Source organism: Antennarius striatus, chromosome 12 (assembly GCF_040054535.1).
Source record: "Antennarius striatus isolate MH-2024 chromosome 12, ASM4005453v1, whole genome shotgun sequence".
Classification (NCBI taxonomy): Eukaryota; Metazoa; Chordata; class Actinopteri; order Lophiiformes; family Antennariidae; genus Antennarius; species Antennarius striatus.
Window position 1 is genome coordinate 13,512,303 of NC_090787.1, and position 20,198 is coordinate 13,532,500.

General features: G+C 41.1%; 1 protein-coding gene across 1 annotated transcript; it reads left to right on the plus strand.

The window, feature by feature from the left end:
- The first annotated feature begins 16,904 nt into the window (after positions 1 to 16,904).
- dlx1a (distal-less homeobox 1a) lies at positions 16,905 to 19,547 on the plus strand. The gene is made up of 3 exons (XM_068329553.1): positions 16,905 to 17,496; positions 17,789 to 17,988; positions 18,414 to 19,547. The coding sequence occupies exons 1-3, from the start codon at positions 17,187 to 17,189 to the stop codon at positions 18,663 to 18,665; spliced, it is 762 nt and encodes a 253-aa protein (XP_068185654.1). The 5' UTR covers positions 16,905 to 17,186; the 3' UTR covers positions 18,666 to 19,547.
- The last annotated feature ends 651 nt before the right edge of the window (positions 19,548 to 20,198 follow it).

Genomic DNA, 20,198 nt, shown 5'->3' on the forward strand with positions numbered 1-20,198 from the left:
TAAATTCTGTAAATAATAATTATTTAATTTTTTTATTGTTGTAACCCAGCTCCGTCATGCTGCGGTCTGGCTTGGCCAGGTTACTCAAGACTCTTTGAGACCTTTCTTTTTCAATGTTTTTACCAAATCGCTTTCACACAAGAAATCTTTTACCTCCTGTGAGAAAGGAGCTGGTGGATGGGAGTGAATCTGTTACTCCATAATATTTATTTTGTGTTTGTCATTGGATTGATTTGAGGTCATGCTGCACTTCAAACCTGAAATGACATGAAACCGGATCTAAAGGTGTACATTAGTCACTGGACTGATCAAACCTTGCCGTTCCATCAACGGAGGAACCATTTTTGATATATGATTAAAATAAAATGTGTTTGAAGTTATCAATGGTGGGAAACATTCACGTGTAAATGCACTACTGAGAATGGAAGATTCCATTGTGAAGTTATTTCTACAAGAATTTAGCCAGAACATGAACACTGAGCTTTTTGTTTGAGCTGCATGAATGACCTTCTTGACCGGCTGCTGTTTTCTTTAAGCAGATTTTTTTCTTGCACTGCAGGTCCTGCCCACATATTAATCTTTTAAATGAGCCGTGGTTTGGAGTTAGATGCACACATGCTTTTCTAAATGTAGTTTTCTAATATGCACCGTCCCATTAGGCTTTAATCAGCGCTATCTGAGGCTGGGACGGAGCCCTGTGGAAGGGGAGCGAGAAGTCAGACTGAGATGCTATCGCAGCCGAGGAGACAGGAAGCCTCTGTGTAATCTTGTCAGGTTGGAGATCGGGGCTGCAATCAAGCTGACGGGATTGAATACTACTTGTCTGCTGCTGCAGCTTCATCCTGAGCGTACTGACCTGCTGGGAGCTCCTCTTTTACAGGAACCTGGATCTCACCTGGGTAGATTTCAAATTTCATATACAATAGTTCATTTTTGAACAGTGTATGCAAGGAGTGTTTTGGAGATACATGATTCATAGTCGTTTAGAAGATATAGTTGTAGGTGTAACACCAGAATTAGCTAAACCCAAATTATTTCTCTGCCAGACTCCTGAGAACAGGAGTACCTTTAAACCAAGCAGTAAAAAAGGAGCAATATCCCTTAATACTGAATAAATGACAACATTTTCTAACATGATATGATTCTGGTCAAAAGTCAACTGATGACAAAAAAAAAATCTAAATTAGTCTCAGAAGCGATTCAGAAAAATCCACACTAAGAGCAGAAGATGTGTTGCTGTTGGTAGTGGTGGTGGAGGTGGATGAATAGTGGTTATGTCACCTATAACAGAACAGGGAACACGCAGCAATCCTTACACATGTGTCAAACATAGTGAGAAAGCTGCTCTGAAATTACATATATGTCAATCATATGATAACCAAACAGTCCCAGGACCCCCCTCCTGAAATAAAGCTGTCACAGTGTTTTTTTCCAGCTAAACCCGAGCTTACCAAGTAAATAGGAATGCTTCACACAGACACACACTGATATTTGCCAGATGCTCAGTGCTAATTAGGGCAAAGTATTCCCCCCTCACATGGAGTGTGTGGGAAACCATAAGAGGACCGCTGGCCGACCTGTTTGGCCTGAGCTCTGTTTGTAGAAAATAACAAACTCGAGGTGGTTGTTCAGTTCTTATTATTCCAGTTTTTATACAAGGAGAAGGGGACTTCTGTTTGTTTAAATCTGAGACTGAGATCCGAGTTAATTTGGAAACCAAATAAACAATTTAAAAGGTGTTATCTCACAATCCAAGTAGAAGCACATCTTTATGAAGTTGGATACGTGATACTTTATGAAGATGCCGGACTTCTTCCTCACTGCCATTCATGACAGTCATTGGCAGTCCAGGGGTCTCATTCGTCTGAAGACAATTTCCAATTTAGCTCTTATGATCTGCTGAGAATAAACGTCTTAGCTTAGGGCACGTTCTAAAAATGATGCTTTTAACTTTCTCACCTGTGATCTACAAATCGGATGCTTTACCATTTTTTCGCTATAATGCCAGAACAAATGTGGGCTCAGTCAGGAATAGCCACGGACTGAAAGAGAAAATCTAATTTTTGTGTGGACCAGATCCCGGCGGTGATAGGGGAGATGGAAGCCAGACCACACGTTTTAAACACAGTGAATAGTGAGCTGTGACTGTGTCAAGTAAGGCAGAGCTATAATAACAACACGGTCTGGTAATTAGCTCCTCACACTTTTAATTCCTATTGCAGTCTTCATAAAGCTCAGGCTAACTTCACCACAGGCTTGCACTCCCTCCCTCCTGCATAGAAAGCAACGCTCCAAACCCTCCTCCACTCCAAAAACTGGTGGTGGTGGTGGTGGGGGGGGCTGAGCAGGAAGCAAATGGAAATCTGAAGGCTCCAGCCACCCACGGACCCGGCCCCCTCCGCACCACCCTCCCCCTCAGTTCTCCCAGGCTGCATTCTGGTTCTGCGTCCTGGCTCCTGGCCAGGTTTTGGTGCTGTAATGGGGAGGGTCACGGTTTGACCCCGGGCCTGCATGTTGGATGATGTTATTATTAGCGGTCCGTTTCCCTCCAGGCAGGCGGTCCCCAAAGCAGGAGGAACTGCCGTGCTCTGGGGAGGCTCGAGACCTGGAGAACAGCTGTGCAGGTTCCAGGCTGCTGGGGCCCCCACAGTCCCCTGAGAGCACCGCTGCACCACGGAGATACAACTGTTTGTTATAGAGACTTACTCACCCCACAACACACTGTTGCCCCGTAGGACCGTGATGGCATTATAACAGGAATCAGACACTACAATGCAAAAATATGACATCGCAGACATGGATCTGATAACGGCAGACACAGGCAGGGGAAGAAAACTTACGCTGGCAGCTAGTTTTCCATAGTGTCGATCCCATGATGGTGTTTTTCAGATTGTTTCATTTGACTTTTAGAGCCATGAAGCAGTCGCTGTGTTCAGTAGAAATTAAACAAATGCAGAAAAGTCAGATAAAAGATTTACTTTTTATTTGGTTTTCTTCTTAGATGTACTTTTGGATCCATTCAGACTCCTGGGCTCAGTTTGTAAATGACTGCTCTGGTCCTTAGCATACATGTTCAAACTCAATCACCTGGACGGTTATATGGCATTGTCACTTTTGACATTATTTTTGTGACTTTTTACATGATTTTTGCATTGTTGCGACAAAATACTTTTATTTTCAGATCACTTAGTAGTTCCATATATTAGTTTTTATTTCAATTTAAAATGACATTTGAAGCCTCCAAGAAGTGCGTCAGTTTTTAGACGAGTAATCCAATATTGCAGCAGGTGCTTCTGTCAGTGACTGAAGTCCCTGAATGCATCTCTGTGTGCTAAGTACACCCTTTAACTTTTTTTGAAGGCGTGCAAGTCATGAATTGATTTGGAGATGAATTGCAACCAAAAGGTATTTAAAACCCAACCTTACCCCTTTGCCATCTTAATTCTGCCTGTTCCTGGCAGTTCAGGAGGGAGCCATCTAACTACCTAAATAGCTCTGGAAATTGCATGTGGCCTTTGACTGTCTCTGTAATTGCGAGACTCTTGCAGTATTTTGCTTGGCAGTTTGAGAGGTTAACCCCTAAGGGTCGGAGGCCCAGAGCTCTCTGTCTGACTGGCAGGGGTCTCCTCAAAGCCCCACTTGTTCACCTTCCAGCCCGGGCAACTCTAAGCTGCTGCTGATCCTCTTTTAGATGAAAGAAATGGATCAGGAAGCTGATGTATTCAGCTGCGGCAGAGGCTCTGCAGGGAGGAGCGGGGGGTTTCAGGGCCACACAGACCCACCAAACACAATCACTCTGATTGCTCTTGGGCACAAATAGCATGATCACCTCTATAAAAGAGCATCAGCTCTGAAACTGAGTTTTAGCTGTAATCAGATTACATCGCTGTTGCTTAAATGTTTGTTTTCTATTTAAAAAAAAAAAAACAATTTAGCAAATTCTCATGAAAATGTAAATGCGGACTGTTCCTGTAGTTAATGATGTGCAGATGGGTGCACTTAGTTTGGTTATAATGAACAAGTCTTTGATGCAATTGCACACTTAAATGTCAATTTAGCAATTTGTACAGTTTAACTGTTCATTTCCAAAGAGAGAAAACCTCATTGCAGATGCACTCCATGCGCTCAGCGGCGCTGGAAACAATAAGAAGATCGATTAGGTAAACAGTGAATTCAAAGATGACCAACAATAATGGCACGTCAGATCGATTTAATCTTAGTTCTGCATGGTATGCTGGTATTTTGAAGGATTTCATACCCACGACTCTGTCGATTCTAAAGGTGTCCAGCTGGGGTCTTCTGCTGAACGTACTTTCTTACCTACCTGCACCATCGGAGGATGCTGACAGATGTATTCTATAAGAATGAAGCTTCTTTTGGAGTCAGCAGTAACTAGAGAAAAGGCAACATGTTCAGTGTCCTCCTTGGATTCCCACATTGTTCTCAGCAGTTCTCTGCTCCCCCTGGGCCTGGAGAACGACTCTCTACACCCCAGACAAAAGTACACAGGCAGAAAAGAAATATCAAGGCACAAAAGCTCTTTATGAATCCTGTCAAGTTACATTGATTTTTTTTCTGTATATTTGACAGACAACATAAAATCGTTGCTTCATGTCATGTCAAGCTGGGCCTCAGAGATCATGTCGGCTTTGCCTGCGTTGCTCAATTCTTTGAGAAAAAAACATTTCTTGGATGAGGCATTGTGGAGAGGCATTGACTGTGAGTGATTCATTTATGTGAGTTCCCTGCCACAATAACACATAAACAAACTTCAGAAAATCAACTTCAAATCTGTGTCAAACTTAACTCGACTTACACTTTGTATCTCAGACCAGAAAACGTGGTCCGGGTCTGATTCGTCAGCACAGCGGCGGATGGAAGGACTTGAGAACTGGACCAGGAACGGGCTGCTGGTTTGTCTTTATGGAGGGATGTGCAGCTGTGTAATCAGACCTGGCCCTGACCCCACCTGTCCAGACGTTCCTCCACACCTTCCATCACATCCATGAGTCACGCACAACCTGATGAAGCAGCGGTCGCGTGCGACCCTTAAGCTGGGCTGACCTCAGTCTGATTTAGTGAGGATATACCACGACTTCCATCACTGCATGAAGACAGTACATTATTCTTTGGTCTTATAACAATCATCAGGGCTGTATTTACTTTACTTAAACTCACACTGATTTACTGCTGACTCAAGATGTACGATAAATAGTTTATATATACGTTTAACTACTTGAATATTTCCAAAGCCAGACTATTTCCTGCAACATTTATTCGAATACTTTTGTGCACATTCAGCTTTTACAAAAAAAAAATCACTATAAGATAACAGTTAAAACGTAATGTGCAGCTATAAAGTATATTAAAATATCCTGCAAAAAAATATAAAAGGCAAAATATAATTCAACAAGTAGATGCAGCAATATTGAGAGCTCTACGATTTTTTAAAAAGTTTTTTATTCAGTGAAATTACATGTCGTTATTCCTTTCCAGTTTGCTCAATTTATTTAATAATTTCACTTGGAACAAAGAACATTTATGTTGTAATATGTCTATTTTTCCTAGTTCCCCCACTTCTTCTGTCCCTACTGTCTAATAAAAAAGCACATTATCTGCTGCCATTGTCTGACAACAGAGCTGAACGTGACTCAATGGAGGAGGCAGTCAGTGTCAGACATGTGGATGCTCTGAGGTCCCTGTTGAGAACACTAAGCTCTGTATTTGTACCACTCTTGCTGAGGGTAACAGGCACTCCAGCCCAGGTTAGAAGTGGGGCTCCCTGCAGCTGCTGTCTGATTAATGCAGTGATGAGTGAATGAGGACCAAGGGAAAACCATGCACACATACACACAAAACACACACACACACTGAAAGGGTTAAGCAGGCAGTTAGGGAGGAGACCTGCTCTGTGTCCAGGATGTTGAGTGCTGCAGCCCGATGGTGTGCTGTTACACTCCATGAGGCCTCGGCTCCACTTGGGATCTGATTGGGCCTGTAAGATCACAGCAGACCCCCCCCCCTCTATGCCAACCCCACCCCACCCCCTCCCTGAGGGTTTCTCTCTCCACATCCTCCCTGCTGATTATCACCGCTGCCAGAGCTGACTCTTGCACTCCAGCTGCTGTCCACACTCCGGCTCTGGAGATAATTTAACCAGGCTGCATAGAGGGAGAAAACTTTCTCACACTGCTTGACGAAGCTGAGCCGCTTGCACAGAAAAGCTCCTCCAAGTCTTTAGCTTGTTGCCCTCTACGGAAACACACATGAAGGTCTGCTGTATCTCACCAAAATGAGACTCTCTGCTAACGCTACATGCATTTCTGTCATGCTTCCTTCAGTGGCGCATTTAAACAATATCCAGAATTAGAAACCAGAATAAGGTTAGAGTCTTCTTTTCTTGCAAGAAGTTCATCTCTCTGCAAAGCAGACATCAGCTTCCCCATAGATCAACCTGTGCAACTCTCTGCAGGTGTTTCCTCAGACCAGAGCACTGAAATCAGCGTCTTAAAGGTGAATCTCAGCAGTCGTCTTTAATGCGAAGCTCAAAATTGAATCTTTCAATCGAAAACACGCATACAACATTTCACTACCTACAGCAGGCTAAGGCATTGTGTGCTTCCAATACAAGACAACCTTGAATAACAAAGCGGAGTGAATGATTCTTTTCCAAGATGGAAAACCAAGTTTGGAAAGAGAGCATCAGGTCTGTCATTTCACGTGAGCAAAGGCTGAATGCAAAAACAGCTGCAACAAACATCTAGTTGACTTTGAGATGCCGCCATGGAGAAAAATACAGTAATTGACCAGTCGAAGAAGTGACTTTAGAGCAGGACAGAAAAGATGGCTCTCAAAGATGACAGGAATCACAACGAAGCCTAAAGATTTCTGTAAAGATTTCAGATATGAAATATAGTCTGCATAAGTTGTCTACTTACGCTGAAAATGCCATTCACTTCCACAATTAATGCATAAATTACAGAGTCTTACTCTAAGACTACAATTTACACTAATTATGGGAAATGATTATGGTTTACTTTTGTATTTAATGCTGTGTGACAGTGAGCAATTCAAACAATATGCACACTTTTAACATGGGGTCTCTCATGTGCCCTGGCACTGATCCATGAGCTACTTGGATGCAGTCCAGGACCTCTGGGAGTAAAGCCTCGTCTTATTTGTGAGTCTCTGCCAAATCAGCATCAGCATGTGGATGCTTGGGGGGGGGGGGTTGATGTAGGGTTTGCAGGATCCCGCCAGTTCTCTTCCAGGCCGTCCTGAGTGGCAGAACAGGACAGAGACGGGAAGACGCTGCTCTACACTCCCAGAACCCTCACCGCCTCTACCCTAAAACCCTGCCGTGTAACATATTAGCATTGTGACTTCAGACCTGCTTTCATCTACACACTGTACATGTACACTTTCTTTATGCCAGTGCATAACGACTCCAGATTATGTGACGACAGGCATGTCATCCAACTGGCCCCAACACATAAAAATTAAAAATGAGGATCTGATTTAGAGGCAACTGCTGGTCTTTTGTTGACGTCTGCGACCCCGATCCATTTTAGGTGTGTGTGACAACACACCTGTGCATTTGTGTGTGTGTGTGTGTGTGTGAGTGTGTGTGTGTGTGTGTGTGTGTGTGTGTGTGTGTGTGTGTGTGTGTGTGTGTGTGTGTGTGTGTGTGTATATGCAGTTTTGATATTTACACAAAAAAGGAAAATCCCTTTTTAACATTGTGATTATGTGTGTGGACTCTGGTGCTGTTGGTGCACAGAACACAACAGGTAATAATAAATAATGAAATCAAATTTCTGCCCTGAGAAAGAATTCAATTACAGCATTAAACATATAATCTGATAAATCGTTGCCTTCACTGTGTAAATCGACGCTGTTATATACATATCTGTAATGTGAATCCTATAATAAAATGGATTATCCACGTCAGCTGTGAATGGTAGCTGGTTGTGCATCTGATGGCATCTCTGCCAGACGTGTGATGTTTTTGTGCATGGTTATACAAATTACACACACACACACATGCACACAGACACACAGATTTAATACTGTAATGGCAACTAGGAGAAAACAACAAGCATTATCTATTTAGATGAAAGATCGCTCCTTTTCTTCTCTGCAGAAGTTCCCTCCTTCACAATGAACAATGCTGCCACATTATACCTGTCGGGTATTTAATATCTTGTAGTCATTTTCAAATCTGGGGTTTCCCCTTCTCTTTCAATTATGAAGTGAAATTGAGAAATCAAACCCAGAAGCACTGTTTGCACGCAGAGGCATTTCATCGGACTGAAACACACACAGAGAACACACAACCTCTTGTGTATGGCAGCAGACAAACATTTCCAGGGAGGTGTACACTTTGTCTTCCTTTGAAAATGGTGATTGTGTAATGCTGAAGAACAACAGGCGAGTTATACACTGGGGTTGTATTACTCAAAAGCACCCTCTTAGAATATGAAATACTTGTCATACAACAATATCGTATATCATGTAATGTGTCTTTATCATGTATGTTTACAAGGATGATGTCTTGACATCTTTCCCTTGATTGTAGGGTCATCACAGGCGTTGATCTTTGTTGGAAAGTTTTTCAACACCACCATTCATACTTCTGCCAAACCACGCTAACCACAGAGATTACATCTAAGGTCTCACAGGGCAATTAAAAGAAATTAACTAAAATTGAGTTTAATTTTGTTTTGTCTGCCGTTTTATCGTATTTATTTTGAGCCTCTAGGAAACCCCCACCTTTTAATTACTCCAAAAGCTTACTTTCCATTTTTGAATCTTAGCCTTTCCACTGGTCTTGCGGAACGCTGTAGATGCTATCAGCTGTGACACAAACACTGAACAACGATCTGGTGCGTGTTTGCATCACATGGTCGTGCTTTGATCCTCGTGGATATCCAGATAGTCAGTGGCAGGAAAACCAGTAGATTTAAAATGAGGAATGCATCAAGGGGCGTGCTGTTTACTTGTAGTTCAGGGCAGCTGGTTAGCCACCCCTGTGCAGTTTTGCAGCCCCCTCCCTCACTTTTCAATTCCATCCACACCCCAGGCTCAACTACTAACTGGGGGGCTGGAATATTGTGCACTGGGGATCAATGCAGGCCTGAGTGAAATGTCAACTGAAGCCCTGCGATGTGTCTGGCTGTGAGGGAGTTGTAATGGCTATTGATCCACTGTGCGCTTAATGCAGAGCTGCCCTGCCATGACGCGAGCCAGCTGCAGCAGAAAGATACATGCATGAGATGAGCTAAAACTGAGAAAATAGAAAAGAAAGAGCCCACAGTTTGGTCCCCCTCCTCCTCTATCCCTCCCTCTTTGGCTGCAGATTGATCTTCCTCTTCCTGCTGATTCTAACTGGGGTCTGTCATTATCTTACTCTGTCATTAGGGGCTCCATTGACAGCCTTGGCCCGTCTGTGTCACTCTATTGAGACAGCAACACTTTTCCCATGCAGTGTTCCCTACATTTATTAAAATCCCTGACAGCCTTGTCTTAGCTTTCTCCATAGATGGCTGAGCTTCAGGCAGTGTCTGCAGCAGTGTAATTGGAAGACAACGCTCTCTGTGCCCGGCTGGTAATATCTGTGAGGTCCGGCTGTAGGTCAGACTGCTTTGTACCAGACTGCTTACTATGAAGAACAAAATCAGACCACCCGTCCCCAAAGGTTTATCTCGGCGCTACTAGACACTACATTTATGCCTGTGTGAGTGAATCACGTGTCGGGGAGGAGATTTCATGCTGTCACATTTGGCCAGAAAGTATGAATGAGGTCATTCTGGGAGGTCAGATCGAGATGAGGTTGTTTTTTTTTTTTCTTTCTTCTTGCTCAAGAGTAGAAACTGAAAAAATTGGAGCCACAGTCCTGTCACCAATTACGCAGTCGTGTTTAAACCGTAATATTAACAGAGCATTACTTTAAGTATAATTAGCTTCTGATTATTTCACATGCTAAATGATGCTTCCTGTGTTTTGTCAAAAGGGATTAGGATTCATTATCACATTCTGTTTTATTCATATCTTGTACACTGTGCCAATTTCTTTTGGGATCTGGGTTGTAAACATCTGGGATGAGAAAAATGGGCTTACATAATCCTCAACTCTGCCTAATAATTTTCATGCAGTCCCCCTGCTCCTGTCAAGCTACATAAAACAGCTTGTAAAAATGATTATATGCTCAAATATCACAACGGCTGCTTCAACTTAAGGAATTATGGACTCAGTTTGGTTCAGGGTAACTTTATAATATAATGAAGGTGAAACAATACAAATGAAGAAGCTGAAATCATTTTATTCTTAGCTTTTGCATAAATTTCTAATCCTGTGATTATTGCTTTGTTATATTCTCAATTTGAGAACGTTGCTGGTGGCTGTCAGGACGTTCACGGGGGGCTGTAACGCTTTGTGTTTGTTCGATTATGGGTATGTTTATGTTTATTTGTGTGCAATTCCTATGCAAATCTATGGACAAGCTGGTGGTGGTGGGGCCAGGCAGCTTTTCCATGTTACAAGAGGCACAATGATGTAGGACCAGGGGGCCTCTGGCTGTCTTGGCCCTGTAACGCATGATGTTGCTCAACAGGATGGAAGTTATGGTGGAGTTGGAGTGAAACTGATGACATGGTGTGTGACAGAGACTCATCTTTTGAGTGTGATACAAGCATTTGCTGCTCAGCTTGTCCGCAAAGAATTATTCCAGATTACAGGTCACAAGGGGTCAGTGGACATACATGTGGGAATTTTCCCTTTCCAAAAGCAAAAAAAAATCCATTGTGGGCATAATGAAACAACATTAAAGAATCAGCCAGGGAGGGAAAAGAGAAAAACAATTAGTCTATGGATCTATAACACGAAGCTCTTTTACAAGATGCAGCGAAGAATTAAGATGAAAATATATCACAGATTTTTCCCACAAGGCAATGAATTTCTGTGTCCACACAATTTGAATTTATGACCCTGTTCTTGCCTAACAGACAGGGAAAAAAAATTTTTTTTAGAGAAAGGAAGGAGAAATGTTTAATACAGTGCCTGCTGTGAAAGGAAAAAGTAATGCATATCTCACTATCCTGCCTGTCTCCCAGAGATGAAATTGAAATTTTAATGCATTTCAGAGTTTTTCCCCCTGAACAGAGACGCTGAGAGACACGCGGATGTCATATTTACTGTATGAACATCTATGCTTTAATGCACTCTACAATACTGCCATCTCCAAGTTCTCCTGAACAAAATATGTTCTGGTCGTGAACATAAAGGAAAGGCAAAGAAAAAAAAACTATTCCTCACACTTCTGCATTCATGGCAGAGACTAAAGGGCATGTCAGTCCTCCTGGCTCTGAGAGAGGTAATTATCCTTTTCCTGTCAGAGAACAACAAATGATCACCAAAGATGGGGCGCATTTTCAGGAGCTGAAATTTGTCAGTGGGAAGGAGAAGGGGGTTTAATTTTCCAGCGGTTGCATGTCTACTTCTATCATGTTTTTCAATGGTCATTTGTTGTGTGCCTTTTTTCTATTCCCATGATTTTGCGGAGGAGTAGCGCTGTTTGAACCGCTGAGCATCTGAGGGTGTATATTGTGTGGCCTGCATTAACATACCTATTTATAGTCCTACACTTTCTTACAGTCGTCTTTTTTCTGTTGTGACCATTTCACAGATCATATATTGTCCAGGTAATTTCCCATTCAGCATGTGTGTTTTTTACCTTTCAGAGAAAGCAGTGAATGGAGGGAAAATTATCACAATTACTCATATAATTGAGCCGTCTTTGTAGCAAGTGCAGCTTCAGTAGCCCCTTTTTTTCCATCAGCCAAAATGGTTTCATTATATGGGTTTTTCATATTCCTGACACAGGGCTCTGCTAAGGGCCTGGCACGTGGATGAGATGCAGGATGAACAGAGGGAACCATTAAGGTCACAGTAGGAATAATTATCTCAGCTATGGAAAGAGCATCAGTCTTTATTCTCCTCGGCACAAATGCAATGTCCACGGCTTAGAACTTTGTTACAAATGGAGTTTCCACCTTCCACTTACACAAAGAAGAGGGGAGGGGGAGCAAGACTTGTATCAACATGACAATTTTCCATCATTAAGACTAATGACAGGCACAGACTGTGGGGATGAAGGGGAGCACAAAAAGGAGAGGCACATTCAGGTGTTGGCTGAGTGCTGACCTCCTTCCTGTCTTTGTCGGCGACTTAACTCTTAACAAAAACTAAAAAAGAGGTTTCAGACTGAAGGCGCAGTGGCAGCTGAACGTCAAGCAGCCCAGCTCTCCATGGGCAAATGACTTAATTGGTAAATTTGCATGTTTTCCATTTGCTGGGAAAGAAATTCAATAAGACCTACATGTAAAGATAATCAATTGCTGTTTCATTGTTGGTGAAGTAATTCGTCAGTCTCTGGGTATATGTCATATTGATTTTATTCCTGCATTGCAGCTCTGTCACATAGCCACACCATCAAAAAGTTTATTAAATTGCAATTATCCCTAAAAAAAAAAATCTGGTTTGTCAATTTGATTCCCAGATCTTCACCTAATAGGTGAGATACAGTAATGTGTAAGGATGAAATCTGATACTAGTTTCTTTCACAGTTTAGCTGAATTAAGTAAAAGCCATTTTTTTCCTTCCTCTACAGTCTTCACTCACGTAATTGATCATTTTACAGGCAATTTCAGGCAGGGTGGATGCTTGCTGCCATAGTCTGACCCCTGCTGCTGCTGTAATGGGGACTGCATTTCTGCCAGTTCGCTGGGGACTTTTCCACAAAGCTGTCTGAAGCGAGATATGCCCTGAACACACCAGGGGTGGGGTGGGTGGTGGTGGAGGGTTGAAATATACCTCCTCTTTGTTAATTATAGTTTCCTTCTTTAAGATGGAGGAACATTATGTGCAGTTCAAAAAATTTCTTTTTCAGAGAATAAAGGAGTCAAGAGTTCTTAGAAAAAATTTTCCTTTATGAGCTGTTTCATATGTGACAAGAAGCAAATTACAGATTTTTGACAGATGCAAAAACAAACAGAATAAACAACAATATAATTGCCAAAAATTACTGGTAGTGAACTAAATGCCACATGTCATCTGTTTAATCCTACTATTATTCTGCAGAGCAACAAGTCCAGTTTCGAGTCCCAGCATCAGTCGGTCAGTAAATCCTGAACTGATGCTCGGTCCTCGCAGTCATCTAAGAACAAACAGAACACCATTATCATCCTGCACATAATTTTTAAAACAATTAACACATTGTCATTGTTTTATTATTTAATTACAGCAGAAAATTACAAACATTTTGGGTGACAATGATGAAAATGGCTGTTAAAAGCAGATTGTGGTCCAAATAACACAAAAGTAAAACCCAAAACAAAATACAGGATGAAAGTGACTCACAAATCTTTCAGATCACTTATTATCAATTGAAAGCACAAAAATATTGTAAATTTAGAAATAAATTTATCTGTACAAACCTTGTTTTCTGTCACTTTCACTATTATTTAATTCACAAACCAGGAAATGTGACTGCTAATATTGAAATATTTGTCTGATCATTACACAAATTAAAAGAACCTCACATTATCCTCAGGCTCTAAATTCTGTTTGCCTGTCGAAAATGAATTTTAATTTTTTTTTTTTCTGTTTTACACAAGAGAATTTATTTAAACAAAAGACATATTTCCATTTCTCCCTGTATCCTTCCTGACCCTTATGATAATGCAATCACCTAAACAATATAACAATATTGTGTTTCTTAGATATTCTGATTCATTTTCGCTTGCATATAACTCATTTTGATGGCTCATTGAACATGAAAATAGACATTGAATCAAGTTAATTGTGGTGCATCTACTTTGCCTTCACTGCAAATTACAGGATGGAAGCAAGCAGAGACACCAAGGAAGCAAAGACTAGTATAATATCCCTTGTTTGATCCACTATTCTTTGAAACAGGAGGTAAACCTTGACAGTGACCCTCCTACTGGAGGTCACTGCTGGAGGTCACTGCCATCACGTTTGAATGTATAGAGCTGCATAGGCTGATGTGGAAATGAACAGTTTCACAAATGACAAATGACTACCAATAACTATAAATAAATAAACAATAAATAAATAAATGGGGAAAAAATAGAGATTGCAAGCAATTATTTTGTTTTGTTTCAGATTATAAAATCTAAAAAATGATATTGCTTGTGTAGTGAGTCCTTCCCTATTTTGCAAGTGACGGTTCAGTGGAAATAAACTGCAGTCACTATAATTTAAATCGAAATATATATTTTCAGATACGAAACCGGCACATATCATGAAATAGAAGTTGGGGAAAGAAATCCTAAAAATAAACCTACACACATGCACGCTGTAAAATAATAATAATATACTGTATATAGCTGATTGCGCCTGATGTCTGCATGAGGTTACCCATGCGTTTTAACCCAACAAGGACTCAGTTTACTATTGTACGGGCGTGACATTTGATGGCTGTAAAATGTGTGTGGAGCTGCAGTTGAGGAGGGCTTTCCATCACCGGACTGAAATGAAGTCTGTGACATTTTTACCCCTCCCTGCCCTTTTCCCTCCTTCTGTCTCTCCACCTCTGCACTAACCCTCAGGTGAAGAGCAGCAGGTGTTAAAACACCCTCAGCCACATCTACTCTGTCCTAATGAACGCTGCCTCCGCGCTCCATCCATGCATGGAGGACTTTATTTTTAATGTGGCTAGTTAGAGCCCTGCTGCCGTGCAGGAAGGACCGCCGTGGCCTGCGCTGCCCTCCTGCCAGCGAGCGCAGGAGTCAAATTATATATTAAAGCGGTAATATTATCACGCACTGCTCAGCCTAATGACACTGAGGGTGGGGGGACCCTCGAATAAATAGTTAATTCTTTAGTTTCCAATAAAACCGTCACTTTGTAAATGATGGCTTCAATGGAAATATCCATTAAATGAATATAATTTATGCATCATATTTTTCTTTAATGTTTCCCCCCCCCCCACACTAAATGACGTTATACTTGAACAAATAATAGCGGCGTTATTAGTCGTGCACTTGTCGCATTGTTTTACAATTTTCTGCCTCTATTCTGTTAATGGTTTTGCTCGCAGCCCCGTGCCAGTTTGGAGATACTATAATCGTGGGAAAATAATAACAGTTATCAGTCGCACCCACCAAGTACCCATAAAAATCTGTCCTCTGTTCTGGAAGATGATAATTATTGGTTGTACTACCATTATCATTGTCGTTGTTGATAGAGGAAATCTTGAAGCATTTTTCGAAAGTAATTCGGGAGAAATCACTTCAAATTGGCCCATTTCAGGAGGACAAGAGACCAGTTCTTGTTGTAGCCTAATATTTCAGAGAAATCTTTAAATTCAGGCATCCCCAGCCGCGCCTGGCGCACTGAGGTACACGTGCCGTGATGTCAGCGCCCGCATTTTTGATGGCACACTTTGCAACTTGCTAGTTCTGTTTTGAGTTCAATTATGTAATTACACTGATAATCACAGTGACGGAATTTAACTGCCTTTAATTTGTTATTCAGGTGGAGATGGAGGGACTGAGGATGGAGCAGCCGGGCTTGTGTTTCAGCTCTGAGCAGACAGCAGAACATGACATGCAAAGCCTGAAAATGAATCCAAACAACAACTACTGTACAACCAAAAATTTGAAAAGCTGCCGGATATTTTCTTATTCTTCTTCTTTCAACGAGGATGGAAGCTGTCTGACCCCGAATGGTGTGGATTTATCTGCTTTTTTTTTTTTTTCCTTTTCTTTTCCATCGCACACTTTGTAAAGTAAGTGGACGCAGACGTTGCTTCTTGGTGAGGTTGGTGTTTTTAATGCAGTCTGGTTGAAGTAGAATTAAAGGCGCGCAAACCTGTGATTTGACATGATAAATCTGCAGCTCAAGAAAAACGTATCTCCTGTTCGGTTCGGTCGTCAATTCAATTTAACCAGATGGATAATTGTTGTCATGAGGGGAAGGCCTCACCCCCACCCTCACAAATTCATAATCAAAGGTGCCAGTGTTTAACAAAACGGTCATCATTAATTTGATGGTGTTAGGAAAGCATTTAAACGCCTTAAGCAAACGGGTCTGTGCGCAATAATGGTTGTCTTATACAAACAAGCAGAAGATCTGTGGAATAATCGATTGGAAAATATTTTCTGTAAATATATGTCCTCATTGTGTATATTTATAAAAGAAGACGAACAATGCAAATTATTTAATTTAATTGCCCTTTAGTGGGTCAAGTGCTACAAGCAGGTGTTCTAAAACATCACTGCCAGCACCTGAACCGGGAAGCCTTATTTCGCTATCAAACCGCAGACTTCAAGCCACGGCAAGTGTTAAATACATGATTGATTACAGACCTGCTAACTAAAATTGAACAGTTATGGTAATACACTTTTTTCAGCAGCAGGACCTAGCATTTTTGAACTAGATTGGCCAGCAGCAAGATCAGTTTTAAGGAAAATAACAGTAATTGATGACGAATTATAACAAAATTATTAATAATACATCTTGAAAAATGAATTTTTTCAAGATTCAATTTTCTACACTATTGAGCTTTGTGTCAATACAGGTTAAATGACAGCTTTGTTAAACATTACAATTATTTAATAGTACTGACACAAAAGGAATCAGAAAAATATGTTATCATCCTCTTATACTAGATAATGTTGATGTGTCATGTCAAAATAGATGTTTTAACCTATAAATAACATCCTTTAATAATAATAATAATAATAATAATAATAATAATAATAATAATAATAATAATAATAATAATAATAATAATAATAATAATAATAATAATAACAACTGTTTACATGTCCAGAGGACATTTTGTAAAGGTTTGCTGCTTTTCCTTGAATATATTAAGTTCTTCGGACCCAGCCCCAGCGTCGCCTATCGGCTTCCCTCTTGGAGAGAGTGGACCAATCAGCAACAGTCTTTGATGAATATTCATGAGTCCGAGATTCAAACCTTTGAGCGAGTTTTTCTTGGTCCACAGCATCATACCTAGGACTTTTCTCAGACAAAAACATACATTTTCTTATGAATGGGAAGAGAAAAAATCAGTTCGGCTTAAATTGGGACCCGTCCATCATTGAGATCATAGAAGGAAAACAACAAAAGCGAGACAAGGGCGACAGCGAGAAGAGATGACAATGACTACAATTCCAGAAAGTCTTAATAGCCCTGCCTCAGGAAAACCCGTTTTCATGGAGTTTGGACCCCCGAGTCAACAAATGTCGCCTCCCTCCATGTCTCACGGACACTATCCCATGCACTGTTTACATTCTGCAGGTCATACCCAACACGACAGCTACAGTCCAGCCTCATCGTTCCCCAGATCTTTGGGCTATCCGTACGTCAACTCGGTCGGCAGTCATTCCACCAGTCCATATCTCAGCACAGTACAGACCTACCAAAACAGCTCGGCACTGTCACAGACGCGGCTAGAGGACACAGGTAAGCGCGCAAGAGCATCTCTGCTTCCCAAATGTTCACTTTCTATGTTGGCACGGCTTTCCACTGGCTGCATACGGCCCTCGCTGCACCGAAAAGACGACCCAGATGTTGGAATTAGGCTTGGTAATTATTTATTGCGTAACGCTATAAACAATGTATGCAATTAAGGGTAATTATACCCAAAGTACAGCCCGTAAAACTTGCGCTGGAGTATTCATAGCTGTGCAGCACTGTTGGCTGCAACTGCCTCCTTGCTTTTTCCTTTCTCTTCACTCTTTTCTGTCTCTTTTAGCACCAGAAGCAGAGAAAAACACAGTGGTCGAAGGTGGAGAGGTGCGATTCAACGGGAAAGGGAAAAAGATCAGAAAACCAAGGACAATCTATTCCAGTTTACAACTCCAAGCACTGAACAGAAGATTTCAGCAAACTCAATATTTGGCGTTACCGGAGAGAGCCGAGCTCGCTGCGTCGCTGGGTCTCACTCAGACGCAGGCAAGACCAGTATTATTATTATTATTATTATTATTATTATTATTATTATTATTATTATTATTATTATTACTATTATTATTATTATTATTATTATTATTACTATTATTATTATTATTATTATTATTATTGACATTGAACATAATTCACTTGTCTTAATATTCAGTGTTAATGCTAAAATCAAATTAATGTGTAATTTCATTTCTATATTATCTTCGCATTGCTTCATAATATTTATGAGATATGAACCATTTATATCACAAAATGTCTCATTTGTGATGGACTTCTTTTGTGTATTTTTTTAAAAAAAATTGGTTTGCTTTTGACTTTGTATTTCTAAAGCCTGCTTCTGCGTAAATCTTCATGCGTAAAGCTGTTTTTTTTTCCCCGGCTTCAACATTTTTAAACGATCTCCTTTGTCTCTCCAGGTGAAGATTTGGTTTCAGAATAAACGGTCTAAATTCAAGAAACTGATGAAACAAGGCAGTGGTACAATTGACGCCAGCGCGTTGGCCAGTGGCCGTGGATTGTCGAGCGGTTCTCCGTCGGTGGCACCTGTCTGGAGCTCGCCGACCACCGTGAAGACGTCCGTGGGGACAACCGGATCTTACATTCCCAGCTACACCTCATGGTATCCAACCACACACCAAGACTCTATGCAACAGTCACAGCTCATGTGAACAGAGACCTCAGCCCTCGACTCTGCCACGGCTCGTGGATCAGGATGTTGGAAGGGGGTCTGCAACAATCCAGCACTGACAACACATCTGCAGCCCGTCGGTCGCTGCCGCTCCGGCCGCCTGATGCAGCGGCCTCCGCTGACCGATGACGGCAAGCAGAGGATTGGATAGAGGAAGGGAGCAGTGCGTGGAGCAACTGGTCCACGACAGTCAGGGGACAAATCGATCCTTTTATTGGCTGCTGTTTATCACTTGTGTCTGTTTCTGTTTTTAAATCTTATTTGTGTGAACTATTTGTTTGTTTACATCAAGATGTTTGACCCAAGGTGATGACGACCTAAATTCACTGACAGTTAATGGTCGATAAAGCCATGGGGTGATTCTTAAACCAAATAATAGGCCTATATATTAAATTCCACTGGTAACCAGGCCATTATCTCACAGTGAATTCAACCATAGATCATATTGTGCAAATCCTCAGCTTTCAACTGTTTTTTATATGTGTTTGTTATTTAAGTTAAATTATTCAGACGAGTTTTTTTTTTCTGTTGAGGTCAGTCTGTGTTCATTTTGTAAGTGTGAAATAACAACACCGTGTTGTTAATGCTGCACTAAGCAAGCAGAGCTTTTCTATGCCGTGCCCCGATGTTATGTGAAAATTGTAAAAGGCCTGACAATTTGCTGCTTAGAAAAAAAATATATACTAAGGGTGAGCAGCTTGATTTTCACTGTATTTTGTACATAATTTCTAGATTTGTTTTGTGCTGTATTGGATACGCTGTGAAACAGGGTTTTAGGCTTTCTGTATTCGTCCGAGATGTGTTTAGTCAATATAGAACATATTTAGTTTTGTATTGCTCAGTTTAATTTATTTATCTGTTTCTGAAGTTTATGTACATATTGTGCAAAGTTTCAAAAGCAGTAAAATATTGATTTAAATTATGTCATGAAAGGTGTCTGATTCCCCCCTACCACCACCACCACCACCACCACCCCCCACTCCCCCATCGTGGAATGAAGGGCTTCAGCGTGGTACAGGTTTAATGTAAGCTGACACAAAGCAGTATCATGTTATTGCTGCAGACACCGAATGAGGGTGTGTGAGCTGCAAACAGGCTGGTCGTTTAGATTAATGCTTGTGCGTTCAGCCGACAGGCTTCTGCTTGTCGCTGCTCACTGTTTGCAGATGTTACCAAAAAAACAAAACAAGGGGAAGCATTAGAATTTGACGTCGCATCTAAAATCATCTCGAGAATAAAACAAGATTTGTTTTGCATCTGCACGGAAATGTCTTGACAGAGTTCCATGTGAAAACCGAGACACAAAGAACAATTTGCAAAAAATCCTTTGTCATCTCTGTATGATTGTGATTTAACCGGCGCGTTTGAGGGAGATCTGCTTCATTCAACCACACCGCTTATTCCTTAACATCTTTTCCTTAAGATCATCTTTTTTTCTATTTGTCTTCCGTCAGTTCTCATTTTGCGTAATGAATGGGAGAGATCAATTGTGTGTGTTAAGTGAATAATTGTG